Consider the following 19458-nt stretch of genomic DNA (forward strand, 5'->3'; position numbering starts at 1 on the left):
GCTAAAATTTATCCTAAAATTTGACTCTCAATTTATATATTTAGCCAAAATTTTTTTTTAAAAAAAATAGGGGGAGATCCCATGTGAGATTTACCAGTTCAAATGATGATGATGGGTAGGCCTCTCACCATTAACAAATCTGCACGAAAGCACAGATCTTGAAGTTGACACTTAACTACACTACTAGACATCTCAGATCTAATGCTGACTATCTCTCTCGTTCTCTGTGTGATGACGTAAAAAATAAAAAAAAGTGCTGGGTAACTTACTATGCTCTTCCTCGCTTTGCATCTACTACACTCCCTCCACTTTGGACTTCAAGATGCTTAGATGTGCTATTGGCGGCTACTCTATCCTAAGCCTACTCCACTGACCAATCATGAGCAGGAATAGTTTGAGAGAATCTCTCGCAGGAGGCAGGAATATGCCGCCGGGATCTCATTCCCAGCATTCCCGCCGAGGTCAAGGTTTGACCGGCTTTTCCAGAGACACCGACGAGAACTTGGATCTCTTCTCCAAGAACCGCCGCAATCTCTCTGTCGCCTCTTCTGACGAATCTTCCAATGGTGTGTTTTTCTTTTTTCGTATTTCCTTTCTATCCTCTCCGGCTTCCTCTCCGGTGGATTTTGTTTTCTTTTTTGCGGGAGGAGGATTGTACGGTCATTTAAAACCGATTTCCGGTTCCTTTTTGTTTGATTTGTCGGCTTTGAGTGGGCAGCTTTCTCTAATATCTCCTAAAAGTGAAAGTGATGTTCATTTGAACCACATTTAATACGCCGAAGCCTATTTGTCGAGAAGAAACGACGTCGTTTTATGGAAATAAAAGAATCAACCAGCACCCACCATCGCCTTTCCTTTTCTCTTCCGTTCTGTAATGAGTCTTTTTATCAATGGAATATACCTGATGGCGGCAGTACTAATGATTTTGGCGATACAGTAATCTTGATTCCATTTTAATTCAGTCTCAAATTGTCGGAAATAAATTGATTTGGATTTCTGAATCTGAATCGTTCATTGTGGAGTGTGTATCTTACAAGCTTCTTTGATTTTTCAATTTATTTTTTGAAAAATTGGCACTTTTATGATGTGGATCTTTATTGCAGTTTCGGTGAAACTAGAAAGACTTTCCGTTGGAGCAGCCAAACTAACAAAGAGCGGGCTTGATGATCTATTGTCTTCCACAGATGGAGGGAAGCATGATTATGACTGGTAAAATCTTGGAAACTCACCTCATTAATCACATATTAAAGTTCAGATCCATATTAACTCCTTCTCCATGAGAATTACCATCGTGTAAGATACAAATTCGTTGTGTCATCTGATCTTACTTAATATTCAAAGTATGTCAACATGGACTGTAGCTCCGACTAAAATGATCTTCCTTAATATTCGTCTGCTATTTGCTGCCGCATCTAGGAGTAATAGACAATTTGTGGTACATATTCAAAATAATAGCACATTTTTAGGAAGATATGAATGAACTGACTAAAGTGATCGATTCACATGTTTTCCTGAATACTATCCAGAGTATTTAGATGTTTATGTAGATTGTAGCTCGGACTAAAGAATTCCCATTGCTTGTGATGCTACTCTGCCTTGTATAACCAGTTCCTAAAATACTCTTCCCCTGAAATTGTAGAAGTTAAATATTCAATTTCCTATTAAATGCACATATCTATATCACATTCCTGCTGTATCGAAGTAGCTAGTAGTTAATTTGGGAAAAAGCGAAATTAGCATTCAGATATGATTGCCCGTGCTTACCATCTATTCATGTCCTTAGTTTTTCACTAGTCTGAAATTAGCGTTCATCATTGCCCTCTATTCATGTCCTTAGTTTTTCACTAGTGTGAAATTAGCGTTCATCATTGCCCTTACTCTCAATACTGTGAAATCAACATTCATCATTGCCCTTGCTTTCCATTTGTTCATGTCAGGCTTCTCACTCCTCCTGGAACTCCTCTCTTTCCATCATCGGAAGGCAGTGAGTCACAACCAACTTCAGTGGCTCCAAGAAGCAGTTCCTTGGCTAGATCAGTTTCTACTACTAAAGCTTCCAGGGTATGCAAAGCCATTTTTCTTTGGCCTTTTTTTTGGAACTATTTTATACCAGATCTGAATGAACTCCTCTGGACAAATAAGAAAGTTTCTGTAGAAGTTAATTAGGAAAGAACTTTGGCATGACATGTATTTAACTTTTTGAACTTCCAATTATGAGTGATTAATTTCTTATTTTGTCTGTGTTTTAGCTTTCTGTCTCACAATCAGAGAGCTACCATTCCACTAGACCAACTAGAAGCAGTTCAGTGACTCGCTCATCTATCTCATCTTCACAATTTAGTACCTATTCATCAAATAGATCCTCTTCAATCCTAAATACAAGCTCAGCTTCAGTTTCATCTTACACCAGACCATCCTCCCCAATCACCCGCTCTCCATCTACAGCGAGACCTTGCGCGCCATCTGCTCGGCCAACAACATCACGTCCCTCAACTCCATGTAGAGTTCGTCCAGCCCCCACCAGCTCTTTAATTGACAAGACTCGCCAATCCCAAAGCTCAAGGCCCTCAACTCCAAGTTCTAGGGCGCAAATTCCTGCAAACTTGAATTCAACTGTGACTCGTTCAAATTCTTGCCCATCTACTCCCACACGTCAGAATCCATTACTGTCATCTGCCTCAGGTCCTTCAACTTCAGCTGGGCGTGTTCTTTCAAATGGGCGCACATCTACACCAACATCTCGACCAAGTTCCCCAGGGCTCCGAATCCGGCCTCCACAACAGCCAGTTGTTCCTCCTGATTTTCCCCTTGACACACCTCCAAACCTTAGAACAACTTTGCCAGATAGACCACTCTCTGCTGGTAGGTCCCGGCCTGGTGCGGCAGTCACTACGAAACGGAACCCAGAAACTACAGGCCCAACAAATGTGCCAAGACGACATTCATCTCCAATTGTCTCAAGGGGAAGACTCTCAGAAGCCCCTGTAAAGGGTCGTGTTCATTCCAATGGGCATGTAGTTGATATGTCTGAGCCTCGAAAAGTTTCACATGTTTTGGATTTGGGAATGCGGAAATCTGTTAAGTCATCATCAACTGCCACAGAGAGTACTGGGTTTGGGAGGACAATATCAAAGAAGTCTTTGGATATGGCTATCAGGCACATGGTATGTACAGTCTCTTTCATAATTCATTAACTTCAGTTTGCATCATACAAATATGCAATTTGGGGATACAAATGGTTTTCAACCTGCAAGTACATTTTTCTTCAAAGTTTTGGGCTATAATGTGAAAATTTTAATTTTGTTGAGTTGATAACTTCTCACAGAGAGAGAGAGAGAGAGAGAGAGAGAGAGAGAGAGAGAGAGAGAGAGAATCATAGGGCCTGTTTGGCATTACTGTTGAAACTGCTATTGGGAAAATCACTTTTTTAAATATACTAGTTAGAGAGTTTTAAAAAATAATTAAAAATTAAATTTGATCAGTTTTAGTCATAAGAATACTAAAATAACAAAATAATTTTTTTCAAACTGCTTTTCTCAACAGCATCTAAAATAGTGCTTTTATTCAGAAAAGCAGTTTTAGGCTCTGAAATTCAATGCCAAATAGGGCTATAGTCATCCAAGTAGGCTAGAACTGTCAGCTGTGCATCACATGGTGCCACAACCACCAGCATTGCTGCAATCCTGCCTTAACAACCATAAGAACTGAAATGCTTTTATATGGCTTGCATTGATGTTAGCAATATGATCTTAAAAATTCTTTGTTCTGTGGCAGTTAATTCAAATATTTTAGCTGGAAACTTTAAGGGTGTGACGGGGGTTGAATGAGCTCAGTTTTTCACGAGTGAGAGCTTGAACATTTGGTGGCGTCATGTATAGATCGTAATGGAGCATAATGCAATGAATAATTAATATTATACCCCATTATGTTCTGTCAAACATGCAATGACAGAGCTTTATCATGTCAGGTGTCAAAAATATGTAACATTCCCCTTTTTTTTTCCCCTTCTTTTTGTTCACTTCCAAAGGACTGGTTCCGTCTTATAAGATCATCCTAATAGTATATCAACTCACTGATGCAGGACATAAGAAATGGCACAGGAAGCACTCGTGTACTTTCAGGCACGACTCTTTTCCCTCAGAGCATTCGATCTGCTTCCAAAGCCCAATCTGTTCGCTCTATGAATGCTTCAGAATCCATTAACAATGGAGATATTTTGGAGAATGGAAACCATATGAGCAGGCCTGCAGAAATTGAAAGTGAAGCTATGCATGGAAGATACTCTGCAAAATTGAGTGAAGTTGACATTTATGAAAGCTCCCGGTATGATGCGATATTACTTAAAGAGGATTTAAAGAACACCAACTGGCTGCATAGTATTGATGATCAATATGATCAAGGGTCAATCTTTGATAATGGATTCGAGTCCCTGCCTGAACCGTTTGGCCCATTATAGCATCAGATGAGTGTTTTTTTCCCCCTCAAGATATTTAATTTTTTTATAATTTTTTTTATTCTCTTAAAATATGTGCTTACTTGGAAAAAAGAAATGAAATATGTGCTTACATTAGTTGTGCAGCACTTGAATGAATTAAATGGTTTCACTGTTGGGCTTTTTTCTGTATGCTCTAAATGTGAAGATTTGGAAGGGAAGATTAAAGCATTTTAATTTTTATATATGAAGCATCAGCAGTTACTAATTGTCCAGGCTGCTGGAGCCCTTTTCACATTGCTGCAGGTCTCCAGCCAAAAGCTTGTTAATTAATTATTTAAAGACGTTGGCACGTCTTAAATTATAATAATAATAATAATAATAATAATAATAGTTTTACAACTAATGTAGACAAAGTTAAAATGGTCATTTGTGTCTTGAGATTTATGTAATAGTTTTTCAGATTTGTGCTAGGATTTACTCATAAATTTTGGTTATTTAAGAGAAAAAAAAGGTACATTATATTTAATTATACCTAGTACATTGAATAATTTTAAATTTGGATGTACTGAAAAAGTAAGCTATTAGGACACCTCTCTTCCTTATATCTCTGTTTTTTCCTTGAACTTTTATATAAAAGCCCAACTCTATTCATGCAAATGTTATCATATTGCAATAAGGCGAGTGTCGTTGACAAGAAGTTGGCTTTTGCAAGTATCAGAGACAAGAGGAAGGCCTTAAAGATGAAATTCTAATAAGGTTCCTTTCTCGTGTCCGGTATATATCCAAGGCTGGCCCGGAAAATCAGTTTCACTTTCTCGTTTTTGGTCGCAAAAGCCTAACTCAAGTTGGCATTCACTTCTGGTTAATGCATTAAGCATTTACGACTGATTTAACTATATCAACTGTTATATACATTTTCTTTTTCAATTCCATAATATGAAATCATCTATTTGCTTCCATTTGATGTAGAAAAACAATATTAACTGTTTGGTCACTAAATTTATTATTTGTTTAATTTAACATTTAGATATTAACTTCTTTAGGGTTTTAATTATTAACTTAAGATCTATGACAAATAGGTTTTGAGAAATCGATCCCGCAGAACAACTATTTTGCTTAAAATATCCTTTTGAAAACTTAATGTTTCACTAGTTTAAATTATAACTACAATTACTCAAGATAAAGTTTTTTTTTTTTGGTTAATTTTTATTTATTTATTTGCCAAAGATATAACATTTCATTTATCAGAGTGAGACTACAAGGCTCTCAGGTCACGAATACAAAACTAGCAGGCAACAAGTCCAAGGTCTAAAAACAAAGGAAGGGACTACAGCCCTAGCAACCAGGCCATCAGTAAAAGAACCCAAGCCATTACAATTGAAGCCCTAACAAGAGCTGGATTTCCTCCAGAACTAGAGAAACAATTTTGGCAAAAACAGGTTACGCAGTCTATATCCTACCAAATTGACCGAGGAACAATGAAAGGCTGAGAAGTTTAACCTATAAGGCTCATAATATCACCCAGAATCTTTGAGCATGACGAACTAATAGCCAGGAAGCGGAAGCAAGATAAGCAAAACACTATGGAAATGCTGGACACTGGGGAGGAGGTTTAAGCAATCTTATTCTCTTGTAGTCGTTAAGGGACAGGATAACCTTTCAAGGCGCTTAAAGTCTTCAAGATAACCAATCCCACAGAGCTTTATGATCTTACTTGCATAAAAACACAATAAAGAACTGCGAATTAACCACACAAGCAGATCCACAAAAGTCCTCTCCATTTTTTGATATAGATACGACACAAAAACAAAAATAAAGGTACTATTTACGCCACTAATCGAGAGGTGAAGAGGGGAAATTCACAATTTGACCAAGGGAAAATATCTTTTCCTGTTTGGAAGGGGCAAGGAAGCCCCCCTTAAAGATAGTAGAATAAATTCTTGGAGAGCAGGATGAAAAAAGATGGATGAGAGATTTTTTTTTTTAAAAGAAATTAGAAAGAGTGATTTTAATCTTTTAAAGTTATTAATAGGTATAATTTATTAATTATTATAAACAAAAGAAAAGAAATTCAAATAGAAACCTTCATACCAACTTCAAAGATGCTCCTAAAAGTGCTTCAATTATTAAGATTCTATCTAACACAAAGTTTCAAGCGTTTATGACATGGGGTCAGGATAAGGGACTCCAATATTTTTCCTTGACATAATGTAGTATTGGGTTGAAAAGAAAATTGATTTCAGCTTTTCTTTGATTTCTTCCACCTCTTTCCCAAATCCATAATTCTATGTGGGGCCATTGCCTTACCACGTGTCCATAGACTATAGGTATCATTTTCAGGTGGGCACCACACCTACCGATTTCACTTTGTCCTTTTGTAGATTCTACTGTTTCTTTTACCTTTGCCATGGCATCCAAGGTCAAAAATAAATAAATAAATACGAAGGTCGGTCCAATCTTCAAAACAACCCATTATCTATTCGTACCATTAATTAAAATTTGAAGGATTTTTCCAATAAATGTTATTAAGACATAAACTAAGGAGTAATTAAGTTATTTTATATATTTTTATTTTGTAAAAATTTAATCACTAAAATAAAAACTTTATTATAATTAAAAATGTATTATGATTATGTTAAGGGTTTTATATCTAAAGAAAAAAAGAATTCTAATAAGTTTATAGGGATTATGGACTAGCTAACTAATTGGCTAATTGAACCTTTTAACAATAGTTGGTTTAAATCCAAGTAAATCCATCTAATATTTTATAAACTCTTGACTTGATCTATTTATTCACCTCTACCCTTTAATTTATGTTTCTAATATGGTATTAAAGTTCAAGTTTGATTCATTTCAATTTCAGTTAAGTTTCAAGTTCAATTTCCCATCGTTATCATTGCATTTAATTTCAAGATTTTCAGGGGGAGGATTTCAAGCTTCTTTAGTAATAATTGGTCTAAGTTCAAATAAATACATCTCACATTGTATGAACTCTTGCTCTAGTCCATTTATTTAGCTCCACCTTTTAATTCAAGTTTGTAATATGATATTAGAGCATATTAGGCCTGGTTTATTTTAATTTCAATTCAGTTTTAAGTTTGGTTTTTTAAGTTGCCGCTGCATTCAAGTTTAAGGTTTTAGGAAGTGAATTTTAAGACTTAAATGTCAAATAAATATCAGGTTATCACTTAAAAGAAAGCGTTAAGAGTCTCACATCTAAAAAGAAAAAGATATAACAAGCTTATAAGGGTTATGGGTCAGCTTACTTAGCTAGTTTTAACCTTTTCACATAAATTGGCATAAATCCAAGTAACTCTTATTTTGACTCATTGATTAATCTCGCCCTTCAATTTAAATCTGTAATAAATTAAATGTAAATGACTTGTAATAAAAAATATTTATAATTTTATTGACAAAAATAAATATATTTACAAAAATTAATTTAATTTGATATAATATAACAGTTTATTACCCTAAATAATGACAAGCCCTATATATTTTGTTAATAATTTTCCTATCTAAAACATCCCCAGAAAATAGAACATGAAATGAGGACATCATGATGCTTACTAATTTTAGTACTAAAAGGGAAAATTTGATGGATAAGATTAAAAATATTGAAATAAAAAAATTAACATTATTAATTAATTTTAATTTAATAATAATATATAGAGTAATTTGTAAAATTGTGCAATTTTTTTTTTTTTTTAAATTACCTATGTGGGAAGGGAGTCGAGTCAGTCTCTTCAATTCAACATCTGTATCATTATGATTGAGCTATGCTCACCATAACAAATGATTTTAATATCTTAATTTTGAATTTTAATTAAAATTAATTATACTAATAAAATCACTTTCTTCTTTGACTTTTTTCTGTTATTTTTTAAAATTTATTTTATCTATAATTATTTATTATTTTTAAAAATTAAAAAAATTAATTTTTTTAATTTTATCATTATTTATATTAAATACAATAACTATTTATATAATTTCTTTAAAATTTATCTTAATACTTTTTTTTAATTGAATGAAATAAAAAAATATTTTAATCAATTTAATAAATATTTTATTATAATTTAAATAATTTAATTTTTTTAATTATTATGCAAAATTTTTATATTTATATTAAAAGTGATAAATTATTAAATATTCCTGTAAATGTGTATTCCCTCTCACAATAAAATGAGTCCTATAATTTGCCGTTAAGGGTGGACGGAGGTTTCAATATTTTAAATCTTTATATTTTTTTTTTTTTAAATAAACAAACACAATTTAATAATAAAAGTAAATATTTATTAAAATTATATTAATTTTAAATAAAATTTTTATTCTCGTATAAGTCACATTGTACGCTGTCGACAACAACCTTTATAATTTAAGGATACGCGATATGCCCAAAAAACTGTGTCAGTTAGACACGTCAGGTGGGCGTTTCCGCCACTGCCAGAGCCAGAATAATCACAATAGACAGCTAAATAATCCGAGAAAAACAAGTAGATAATCCCAATTTTTCTCAACTAATCTCTCTCTAATTATTATTTATCATTCATTTTAATTTTCACTTTCTCTCTCCCTGCTTAACACTGACAAGAAGAAAAAAGAACAATAATAATGCAAACAATGGTAGTATATAGAGCCCATCGAGATCGACGTGCAACGCAGGGTTTGCTTGCCGAATAAGGTTGAAGAACAATTCTGAGCTCAATGGAACGTTAGGATTAGAAACTGCGTTCGAATCTTCAAAAGCTGCAACTACTACTTCAGTCTTCAAGTACTTTTGGGATTTGGGTTCTTTAGTTTGCGTGTTCTAGAAGAAATGGCGTCCAACTTCTGCACTTTTCTCTTTTCTTCTCTGTTTCTCACTTCGCTTCTGCTCATTCTGCTGGCTGTTACGATCCGGCTCCCGCGTTCCTGACCCATTTGAAGGTTCATCTCTTTCTCCATCTCTGTGTTTGCAACATTTTGCATTTTTGGTTAGAATTTCAGCTCAGGTAAACCTAATACTGGAAACCAATTTTTCTTAGGTTGTTTATTTATTTTTCAATTTTAATTTATGTGATTTCTCATGATTTCGTTAATTTCTTGCTATTTATTGGCAATGAGAGTGTTTATTTACATATAAGAGATTTTGGGCTCTAATGCCATAGCAGTTGTTATATATTTTTAAAGAAAATGTGTGAAATTTCTGTTCAGTGGGTGTGCTCGTTCAACGAATTAAACATATAATAAAATTAAGCACAATCTGTCCGTCTTGCTGATCCTCCACTGAATTTTCTTATTCTTAAATTTTAATCTCAACAGTCTCATTATTTTCCCCTCCCTCTGAATCTAATTATGCTGTTATTATTTTTTTTATGTTCATATATTTGCTGTTTATTTTTTATTTTATTTTATTTTTTAATTTCAGTTCTACAACATGTGCAGATTATTAACCGTAAATGAACTATCTTTATGCACCAAAAAAGCTATAAGGATTTATGGAACTTGGTATAATGTTGTTGTTTTATGGAACAGTGATAAACTCGATTTCATAAATAATAAATTTAATAATTTTATATTAAATATTTGTATAAAAATTTGAGCATTTATTATTTTAATTATGTGTATTGTAATTAATTATGCATAAATTTTAAAATAAATATTTAATTTAAGAATTATTAAAATCATTCTTGAATAAAAAGTCCAATTGCAGCATCGTTCTCTTCAACACAAAAAAGACAAGCCATTGCTTTTTCTCTTGATGCTTTCCCTAGACAGTCGTCTTTTCTTTACCCCTTATGTTTTTCTTACCAAAAACCTCTCTGCTGGGTTTATGGGGTTTACAGTGTACCATTCAGTCGACGTAGTTGTTTTGCTTTCTTTATCTTCCATGGGGCAGGGGAGCAGTGTGTTTCTTTCAGGATCAAACTTTATCATTCATCTTTTCCACAATAACAATAGCAATAGCATCAGCATCTCCTTCAAAAGCCAACACAATTTATATTTTCTGCACAGGCTAGAAGCACAGATTCACACAGAGCAAAAGCCTTCATAATCTCCAGATTAGCCATGCCTTGGAACCTCTAGATACTTAATTGGTAGTTTTGAAGATTGATTGGTGTCAAACAAATATGCTGTGTCAATCTCTTGTATCTAGAATTTAATTAAGCCATAAACTATGGGGTGATTCTAATCTGAATTATTAATTATTAGTAATGAACAATAATGATCCTTTCAACTTGAAAGGAGTGATCACTGATCAGAATATATATGTTTTGACAAGGACAAGCATGGCTGCATTTAGCCATTTTGTTGATGTCATTAATTATTCAATGAACGAAATGTGGAACTTCTTATATTATCATTCATTTTATACCCTCAACATTCATAAAATTCTATGTTCTCCATAGATTTCCTCCTATAATCTAGCAAGATGCCTAAAGAGCATTTTGATACACCAGGAAGGGAAGCCTTCTTTTTCACCAAAAAAGCAAGATGCCTAGAGCATTGGGCTACACCAGAAGGGAAGCCCTCTTCCTGTCTTCCATTCCAAAAATCCCAACAGTTCAAAATTGAAACCTCTAAGTTGAAATCCAAAGTCCTAAATCCTAATCACTCGAGGGATCATAGTCATATGCTTTCTTAAATCATATATTATTTATTTGTTCAAATGTTGTGTGTGTTTGGTGAACGCTTTCATATAGGTCCTGTGATTAGTGACAGTGGTCCACATGCAGGACTAATGATTCAGAACCTTTTTTCATTTGCCAGGGAAAGAATTGCTGAGATTGTACATTGTAATCACCTTCAAGACATTTCACCATTCATCAGCATACTCTATGAAGATACTCTCATTTCTTCTGGCATTAACATTTCTATTACTCCTGCTTTTCATTTCCTATACTAGTGCTGATCTATATTCCGACAAACAAGCCCTTCTTAAATTTGCTGCTGCAGTTCCTCATAGCAGGAAACTTAATTGGAAATCTACTACCCCTGTATGCACTTCTTGGGTTGGTATCACTTGCAATACAAATGGCTCCCATATAGTTGCTGTACGCCTACCTGGTGTTGGACTCTATGGTCCCGTTCCAGCCAACACACTTGGAAAGTTGGATAACCTTGTGATCCTCAGTCTTCGTTCCAACCTCCTTACTGGAGAACTTCCATCAGATTTACTCTCCCTTCCTTCCCTTCAAAATGTGTACCTCCAATATAACAATTTTTCAGGAAGTATTCCTTCATCTTTCTCTCGCCAACTTAACTCACTTGACCTCTCCTTCAATTCATTCACAGGCAATATTCCTCTCTCAATACAAAATTTAACTAACCTTAGTAGTTTGAACCTCCAAAGCAACTCCCTTACAGGACCAATACCTGAAATCAACATCTCAAGCCTCAAACAGTTGAATTTGAGCTGCAACCACTTGAATGGTTCAATTCCATCTATCCTCCATAAGTTCCCTACCTCCTCCTTTGAGGGGAATAATATGCTATGTGGACCACCACTAAACCAATGTTTGGTATTTATGCCCTCCCTTTCTCCTTCTCCTTCTCCTTCTCCCACTTTTTTACCGTCCCCTCCAAGCAGCTCTAAAGAACCGGCAAATAATTCCAAGAAGAAACTAAACACTGGGTCGATTGTTGCCATTGCAATTGGAGGATCTGTGGTGCCACTATTTTTATTTCTGATGATACTAATATGCTGCTTGAAGAAAAAAGATACTGAAGACAATGGTGCGCTAAAAGTAAAGGGTGCAAGGAGTGAGAAGCCTAAGGAAGACTTTGGAAGTGGAGTGCAAGATGCCGAGAAGAACAAGTTGGTATTTTTTGAAGGTAGTACTTACAATTTTGATCTTGAGGATTTATTAAGAGCTTCAGCTGAAGTACTAGGAAAAGGAAGTTATGGGACAACCTATAAGGCCGTACTGGAAGAGGGAACAGCAGTTGTTGTGAAGAGGTTAAAAGAAGTGGTGGCAGGGAGAAGAGAGTTTGAGCAGCAAATGGAAGCGGTGGGAAGAGTTGGTCAGCACCCAAATGTCATTCCTCTCTGTGCTTACTACTACTCCAAGGATGAGAAACTCCTTGTTTACGACTATGTAGCAGCTGGAAGCTTTTTTGCATTTTTGTATGGTATGAATCATCTTATTCTTTTTTCTTTCTATCCCATAAATGTTCTTTCTTGCTATCTTAATCAGTAACTAAACAGAAATATCCTCTGTAAGTGATTTGTAAAATAATATATTTAATTTAGTTATGCAATTGCAAATGTAAAGAATATAATTGTTATTCTTTTGTGTGGTATTAAGCTTGAAAATTTTAGTTTAATAAAGATCTTTGAAGGCGTACATGGCTTATTTTCATTCAGAATTCACAAACAAAAAAAATACCCCCTTCTGTTTCTGACAAATGTTCTATTTTCCGTAAGAAGTATGATTCCTGTTCTTCTTTGTAATGCTATACATTGTGCAATGAGTGCAGGCAGCAGTAGTTTTGGACGAACTCCACTAGACTGGGAATCCAGAGTAAAGATTTCCCTTGGAGCTGCAAGAGGCATTGCCCATATCCATTCTGCTGGTGGGGGGAAAATCATTCATGGCAACATTAAGTCCTCCAACGTACTCCTCACTCAAGACCTCCGTGGCTGCATTTCAGATTTTGGCTTAGCTCCTATAATGAGTTACCCTTCGGTCCCATCTAGATGTGCAGGCTACCGAGCTCCTGAGGTAATTGAAACTCGAAAATCCACTCAAAAATCTGATGTCTACAGTTTTGGTGTTCTCCTCCTTGAGATGCTGACAGGCAAAGCCCCGGTCCAATCAACAGGGCACGATGATGTGGTAGATCTTCCAAAATGGGTCCAGTCTGTTGTTCGAGAGGAATGGACGGCTGAGGTGTTTGATGTGGAGCTAATGAGATACCGTAATATTGAGGAAGAGATGGTGCAGATGCTTCAAATAGCAATAGCCTGTGTAGCAAGAGTGCCAGACATGAGACCAACCATGGAAGAAGTGGTTAGGATGATTGAAGAAATCAGGCAGCCTGAATCTGCGAGACACCCATCAGGGGAGAACAAGGGATCAAATACTAATTTCCCATAATCAATTTATCCATGATTTGTGTTTGGAGTTTTTTTTGATGCCAGTTCAAGAAACCTAAACTGCTTCTGGTGAGGCTGTTAACAAGTGTCCAAAGAGTAACTCCACATGTAAGTATTTTCTCAGGGTTAAACATTTGTCCAGTGGTTATCCTTTTAGCATTTTAGCTTGCAAGTATCTTCTGACTGGCATTTGTTTCTTCTCAGTGATTATTGTAACCAAGTTCTACAAAATATTCTCATAGGTTGACTATGTTCTAAGATCTCATCATCCTCCTGCAAATGCGATAATGCTTTGCGATTCATTCTATGCCCATCTGCTGAACGGTTTGATTAGCACCAAAAACCAATTCCTTTTTTTTTTTTCACTTTTATAAATAAGTCAAACTATTTCAAGAGGTTGCCATTTGAGTTTTAAGAATATATTACTCAATATATTTACTTACTATAGAATTATTCGTACTTATACACATGATTATTAATATTTTAAATATATATATATATATATAATATAATATTTTAAAATTTTTATTAATTATTTTAAATTTTATGTTTTTTACTTTTGTCTCTCAAACTATATAATAAAGATTTCATAATAGAAATAATTAAAATTTATCTATATATAATATAAATATATATAATTAATATATGTTAATATATTATAAGTTATCTTTAATAATTACTTATTATAATATTAATAGGGTAATTATTAAATAATTTATAACTTACATATAGTAATAGAAAATGTTACGTGTTAATGCTATGAAAGAAAATATCACATATTAATCACGTAGCACTATAAAAGAAAATGCTATGTGAATGCACGTGACTATTAATAATTTTAATTTTTATATATTTTTTTTAAATTTAATATGTAAAAATAATGTAATATTTTAAAATTTTTATTAATTATTTCAAATTCTATATTATTTTAAATTTTATTCTTATTACTTTTACCTCTTAAAATTTTTAATAAAAATTTCATAATAGAAATAATTAAAATCTATTTATATATAATATAGATATAAATATATGTAATTAATATATATTAATATATTATAAGTTACCTTATAATAATGATTACTTATTATAGTATTAATAGAATAATTATTAAATAATTTATAATTTATATATAATAAAGAATGTCATGTAGCACTATAAAATATTACAGGCTAATTATTCGATAATACTATAAAAGAGAATATCACGTAATATTCTCTTAAAAATATTTTTTTTTATTTTTTATATATATAAATTTGATATTATGATTTGAAAATCAAAACTGCTTTCCAAATAAAGTAAAGTGTAATTGAAAAAATATTTTAGGAAAAATTATTTTAATAATTAAAATTTATTAAATTTAATTTTAAATTATTTTTTAATATTTTTTAATTAATATATTTAAAAAATATTTTTATAATAATAACTTTAATATTAAACTCAACGTAACTCAACTCAACTAAATCTTTATCCTAAAAATTTAGGGTCGACTATATGAATTCACTTTTTTCACTCTGGATGATTTTAAGTTAAATCCTTAAAAATGTGTAAGCAGCTTTAATATTAACCAAATAAATTTTTAATTGCTTACCCACTTCCTTTATTATATATAATTTGATATTCCAAATAAAAAAAATATGTGAGATAATTAAAAGAAGTATTATATAAAGGGAATAGCTTTTCAAAAAAAAATAAATAAATAGTTCAAATGATTGTGAGCATAACGGACTGGAATAATACTAATTAAAAAAAAGTTTTATATTTTTATTAATTGGATTTTTTTTTTCCCATTCTCTCTCTCCCCGCTTTTCAGACCGAAGTGAGTGTGGAGGCGAATATATTTTAGTATGTTTTATGACGCCAGGTGAGATGAATCTCCGATCGGATAAGCCCAACAAAATAAAACAATAAAATAAAAAAACAAATAAATAAAATTTGGCAACGACTAATATAAACTAATTCCAGTGTCCGAAACGGACCCCTCTGCCCTCCGTGACTCGTTTTCTGAAAAGTAGGGAGAGAAAGGTGCAAAAGCAGGGCGTGGGGGATCAGCGGTGGAGGCTCTGGCTGTGGATCTACTTGAAACCCGTTCCCCTTTCACCGCTATTTCTGTCCGATCGCGATTTCCCCTTCCTAACCCTAATTTTCATCTTCAGGTGCTCGCTTTTCCTCTAGTCTATTGTTTATTTGCTCTCTCTCTCTCTCTCTCTCTCTCTCTCTCTCTCTCTCTCCGTTTGTAGGGTTGTGCGAGTTGTGACTGTTTGCTTTTATTTAGTCTTCAATTTCTCTGTATTTTTGCAGGACTCTGTTTCACCTTCTGCAATTTTTCTGCGGTATTTGCAGGTCCCTGGTTCAAGCGTCATGGCTTCCAAGCGTATTTTGAAGGAACTTAAGGATTTGCAGAAAGATCCACCTACTTCTTGCAGTGCAGGTTTGTCTCAGATGATTCATTTCTTATTAGAGTCCTTGTTGATGGTATTTAGATTTCAGTTTTCATCGCTTATTCTGATTTTGCCCTTCATAGTCTAATTGCATCCTTCTGGTGAATTTCAGTATTTATTGATAAATTTGCTGTTGGCACTGCTATCTCAGCCTTGCTCTGTGGCTCTGGTGGTTGTTAATTGGGGTTTGGGGGTTTGCATAGAGATTATAGCTTTCAGACACAGTGCTCCTCGTTGGACAGGAGTACAGGAAAAAAAAAGTCTCCGGTTTTTATTGCTTTCTTTTGACGCGTTGAGTTTCTTCTTTTATTTTCTTCTTCTTTGGTCCTGTGGTGAGCTAGCTATTTTATGTTGTATTATGATTTTTCACTATTTCGTGCTAGTCTCTATAATATGATTTAGTGTATTTTTTTTTTCTTTTTGTTATTCATGGTTGTCTTTCTCCACTACTGCATGTACTCTTCTATTCAAGTTGCTGTTGTTCCTTTATCTGATATATTTCACAAATGGCTTTTCAGGGTTTACAATCTTGATGGAGTTCTTCAAAATTTTGGAAGTAATGTGTTTTCAAATTTGAAATGCTGTTTTCCACTTTTTCTCATGTTTTTCTTGAATATACAATGTTTTTTCATAAAATATTGCTTGTAAGTTGTAAGTATTGTTCATTTTTTATGATTATGACGTGTAGAAGATACCCATTTATATCTCAAATTATATTTTCAAGTTTCAAGTTTTAAGTATCATTTTCTCAGTTACTTTTTGTCGAATTTTGTTGTGTTCTTTTTAGAGGTGTTATTGTACAGTTGTGCTTCATGTTTTGCCAAGAAATGCTTCTATTTATTTTTAAAATGAATTTCATGTTTGAAATGACATTTTTCAACCTACTTTTAAGTTCTTCGAAGTTCTGTAAGGTATTATACCAACATAGTAAATTATATGCAGTGGTCTCACTTCATTTTTTACCATATGCATGGAGCTCTGGGCTGTGGCCAATTGGTCATGTGGTAACACATTGACTCTATCGATGATTCATGTTTAAATATTTAATTCTTCTGATCAGATAGAAACCCGTGTGGTAAAACATTGTATTCAATTTTTGTTTAAATAATTTTTTATTCTTCTAACCAGATAAGGATATGTCCTGAAAATGGCTTTTCAGTTCTCATGCTACATCCAATCTTATGTCATGTTTGGATTTGGAGTTGGGAAGTTTTTCTAATTATACAAGTGGCTAATAAATGTCCATGGGGTGCAACCTTGAATTAACCATTCCCTTATATTATTTGGGTAGGGAAGAGGATTTGTCCATGCTAAATCCGTCCTGCTTCCAATCATCTCACTATGTATGCTCACTATGTATGCAACTTTATGTCATCATAGTTTTGAGTTAACTAGCCTCTGGATCCATGATTCATTTGTAACAGGTCCTGTAGCTGAAGACATGTTTCACTGGCAAGCAACAATCATGGGACCATCTGATAGCCCATATGCGGGGGGTGTATTTCTAGTTACTATCCATTTTCCTCCTGATTATCCATTCAAGCCTCCAAAGGTAACTTTTGTGACTGAGATGTTTCTAGTCATTTGCCTATGAGTGGGGTTGGTTGGTGGAAGTAAGTGGGTTTTTTTTTTTTTTGGTTTCATTATATATTTCTTTTGAGGGGTAATGTTGTTCTGTTTTCAGGTTGCGTTTAGGACCAAGGTATTTCACGCAAACATAAACAGCAATGGGAGCATTTGTCTCGATATCCTCAAAGAACAATGGAGCCCTGCTCTTACCATTTCTAAGGTTTGACTCAGATCCATGAGGTTATGCTGATTATTTTACAGCTTTATGGACCAGCACCAATGGTAAAATGGGAAAGGCGAATAGCAATCATATTCATGTCATACTAATGTTGTGGCAATAGATGAGGAATATCGTGGCAGTTACTTTCTTTTGCCAGATTTAGTGTGATTGGTTTTGGTTATTTAGGCTTGCAAAGCATTGCCTTCAAGTTTCGTCTGAATTCTTTTGTCTTGGACTTGCTTTTCGCTCCCCTGCAATTATGGTTTAGTTAAGAGCTCGTGTCTCAGGATATGAAAGTTGATTGTGCGAGTGATAATCTTTCTCATCTCTTTCTTAACGCGTGGTGATTTATGTGGTTTTTAAATTTTTTAACGTCAACTGGATCAGAATGTAAGATTCTGGACCTGCATGGCCCACCCTAAGAACATGGAGAGAGAAAGATAGAGACTCTATGCTGATATTGAAATGGGATTCTAACTTATTTGAACTTCCAAAATTTTCTTCTTGATTATTTTGATTTCCATGCAGCAGTGTCATCATTAGGATTTACTATGTTAATGTAACCATGCTTGTTCATGTCAGGTACTGCTCTCCATTTGCTCATTGCTGACTGATCCAAATCCTGACGACCCTCTCGTACCAGAGATTGCCCATATGTACAAGACTGATCGAGCCAAATATGAAGCAACTGCACGCAGCTGGACACAGAAGTATGCCATGGGATGATGTATAAATGGGTTATATGTCTATTTGTGAAACTTGTTGAATCCATTTTAACTTTTGGACTTGGTTTAAGAGAGGGCGTTGGGGGGTGTTGGGGAATGATCTTGTGTTCTTCAGCGGAAATTGTAGTTTGGGGACTGGCTGGAAAAATAACTGTATGGCGGGTATGTTTTGATGTAGACAATGTTGTTTGAAGCTTTTACTTTGTGGTGTTAAAGCTCTTCTTTCGCTTCGAAGATTTGATCCAACGATGATATGAAACTAGTCGTAGGCTTTTCTTTCTCACGTATGTGCAATAAAAACACGTTGATGTGCAATAATTTAAGTTAAATAAAAAAAAAAAACTTTAATAACGACATCGTTTTATTTTCCTCCTCTTTGAGTTCCTCTTCCTTCTTCATCCTTTCCTCTATTGCCAGAACTGAAGCGCCAATTCCATACTCGAGCTTTCTTTTACGGTATGCCAGCACCCGCATAAACCAAACGCTAACGCCAATCTCTTGCAATTCTTTACTTAAAATCGTTATTGGATTCCTTTGGCCATTCAACTGCCCTCTTTAATTTGCTGTCCTTTATCGTCCTCTTCATCATCCTTATTGTTAAAGATATCGTCCGATTGGACCCATTCTCCCTTACATGGATATGTCAATCTCTTAATTTCCCCCAGCTATTGGTGTTAAATCGCCACCGTTGAAGTCAATTTCCTAGTTTGGTGAAAATGAATAAATAATATGAATAATAAAACCCAGCCAACGACTGGTAGGTTATCATAATATAGTTTTTTTGTTAAATCATGTTAACTTTTTATTTTTTTTAAATATTTATATAAATAAATATAATTTTTTATATTTATTTATTCAATAAGATACAATAAGTAACTTCAATTAAATTAGAATTAAGATTTAATTTAGTTAGATGAAACCCGTAAGAAAACTGGAAAACGATCCATGTATTCAACGTTAGTTGGAAAATCACATTCATAACAATTTTATTT

The 19458-nt window shown here is 33.9% G+C and overlaps 3 protein-coding genes across 4 annotated transcripts; all 3 read left to right on the top strand.

Moving 5' to 3' along the window:
- Positions 1-71: 71 nt before the first annotated feature.
- On the top strand, positions 72-4570 carry LOC110671183 (uncharacterized). Its single transcript, XM_058144240.1, has 5 exons — positions 72-566; positions 1104-1209; positions 1938-2061; positions 2250-3164; positions 4082-4570. The coding sequence occupies exons 1-5, from the start codon at positions 380-382 to the stop codon at positions 4454-4456; spliced, it is 1707 nt and encodes a 568-aa protein (XP_058000223.1). The 5' UTR covers positions 72-379; the 3' UTR covers positions 4457-4570.
- A 4303-nt stretch (positions 4571-8873) lies between these two features.
- LOC110657046 (probable inactive receptor kinase At5g58300) lies at positions 8874-13764 on the top strand. Its single transcript, XM_021814096.2, has 3 exons — positions 8874-9361; positions 11186-12547; positions 12896-13764. Exons 2-3 carry the CDS (start codon positions 11254-11256, stop codon positions 13513-13515), a joined length of 1914 nt encoding a protein of 637 aa, XP_021669788.2. The 5' UTR covers positions 8874-9361; positions 11186-11253; the 3' UTR covers positions 13516-13764.
- Positions 13765-15330: 1566 nt separating this feature from the next.
- Positions 15331-18700, top strand: LOC110671185 (ubiquitin-conjugating enzyme E2 28). Of its 2 annotated transcripts, none has more exons than XM_021833576.2 (5): positions 15331-15667; positions 15855-15942; positions 17377-17504; positions 17637-17741; positions 18324-18700. In XM_021833576.2, exons 2-5 carry the CDS (start codon positions 15873-15875, stop codon positions 18465-18467), a joined length of 447 nt encoding a protein of 148 aa, XP_021689268.2. In that variant the 5' UTR covers positions 15331-15667; positions 15855-15872; the 3' UTR covers positions 18468-18700. The 2 variants fall into 2 exon arrangements, with proteins under 2 accessions (XP_021689268.2, XP_021689269.2); XM_021833577.2 differs by having other exon boundaries at positions 15353-15667; positions 15813-15942.
- Positions 18701-19458: the final 758 nt, after the last annotated feature.

The sequence above is a fragment of the Hevea brasiliensis genome, chromosome 3 (assembly GCF_030052815.1).
Source record: "Hevea brasiliensis isolate MT/VB/25A 57/8 chromosome 3, ASM3005281v1, whole genome shotgun sequence".
Lineage (NCBI taxonomy): Eukaryota > Viridiplantae > Streptophyta > Magnoliopsida > Malpighiales > Euphorbiaceae > Hevea > Hevea brasiliensis.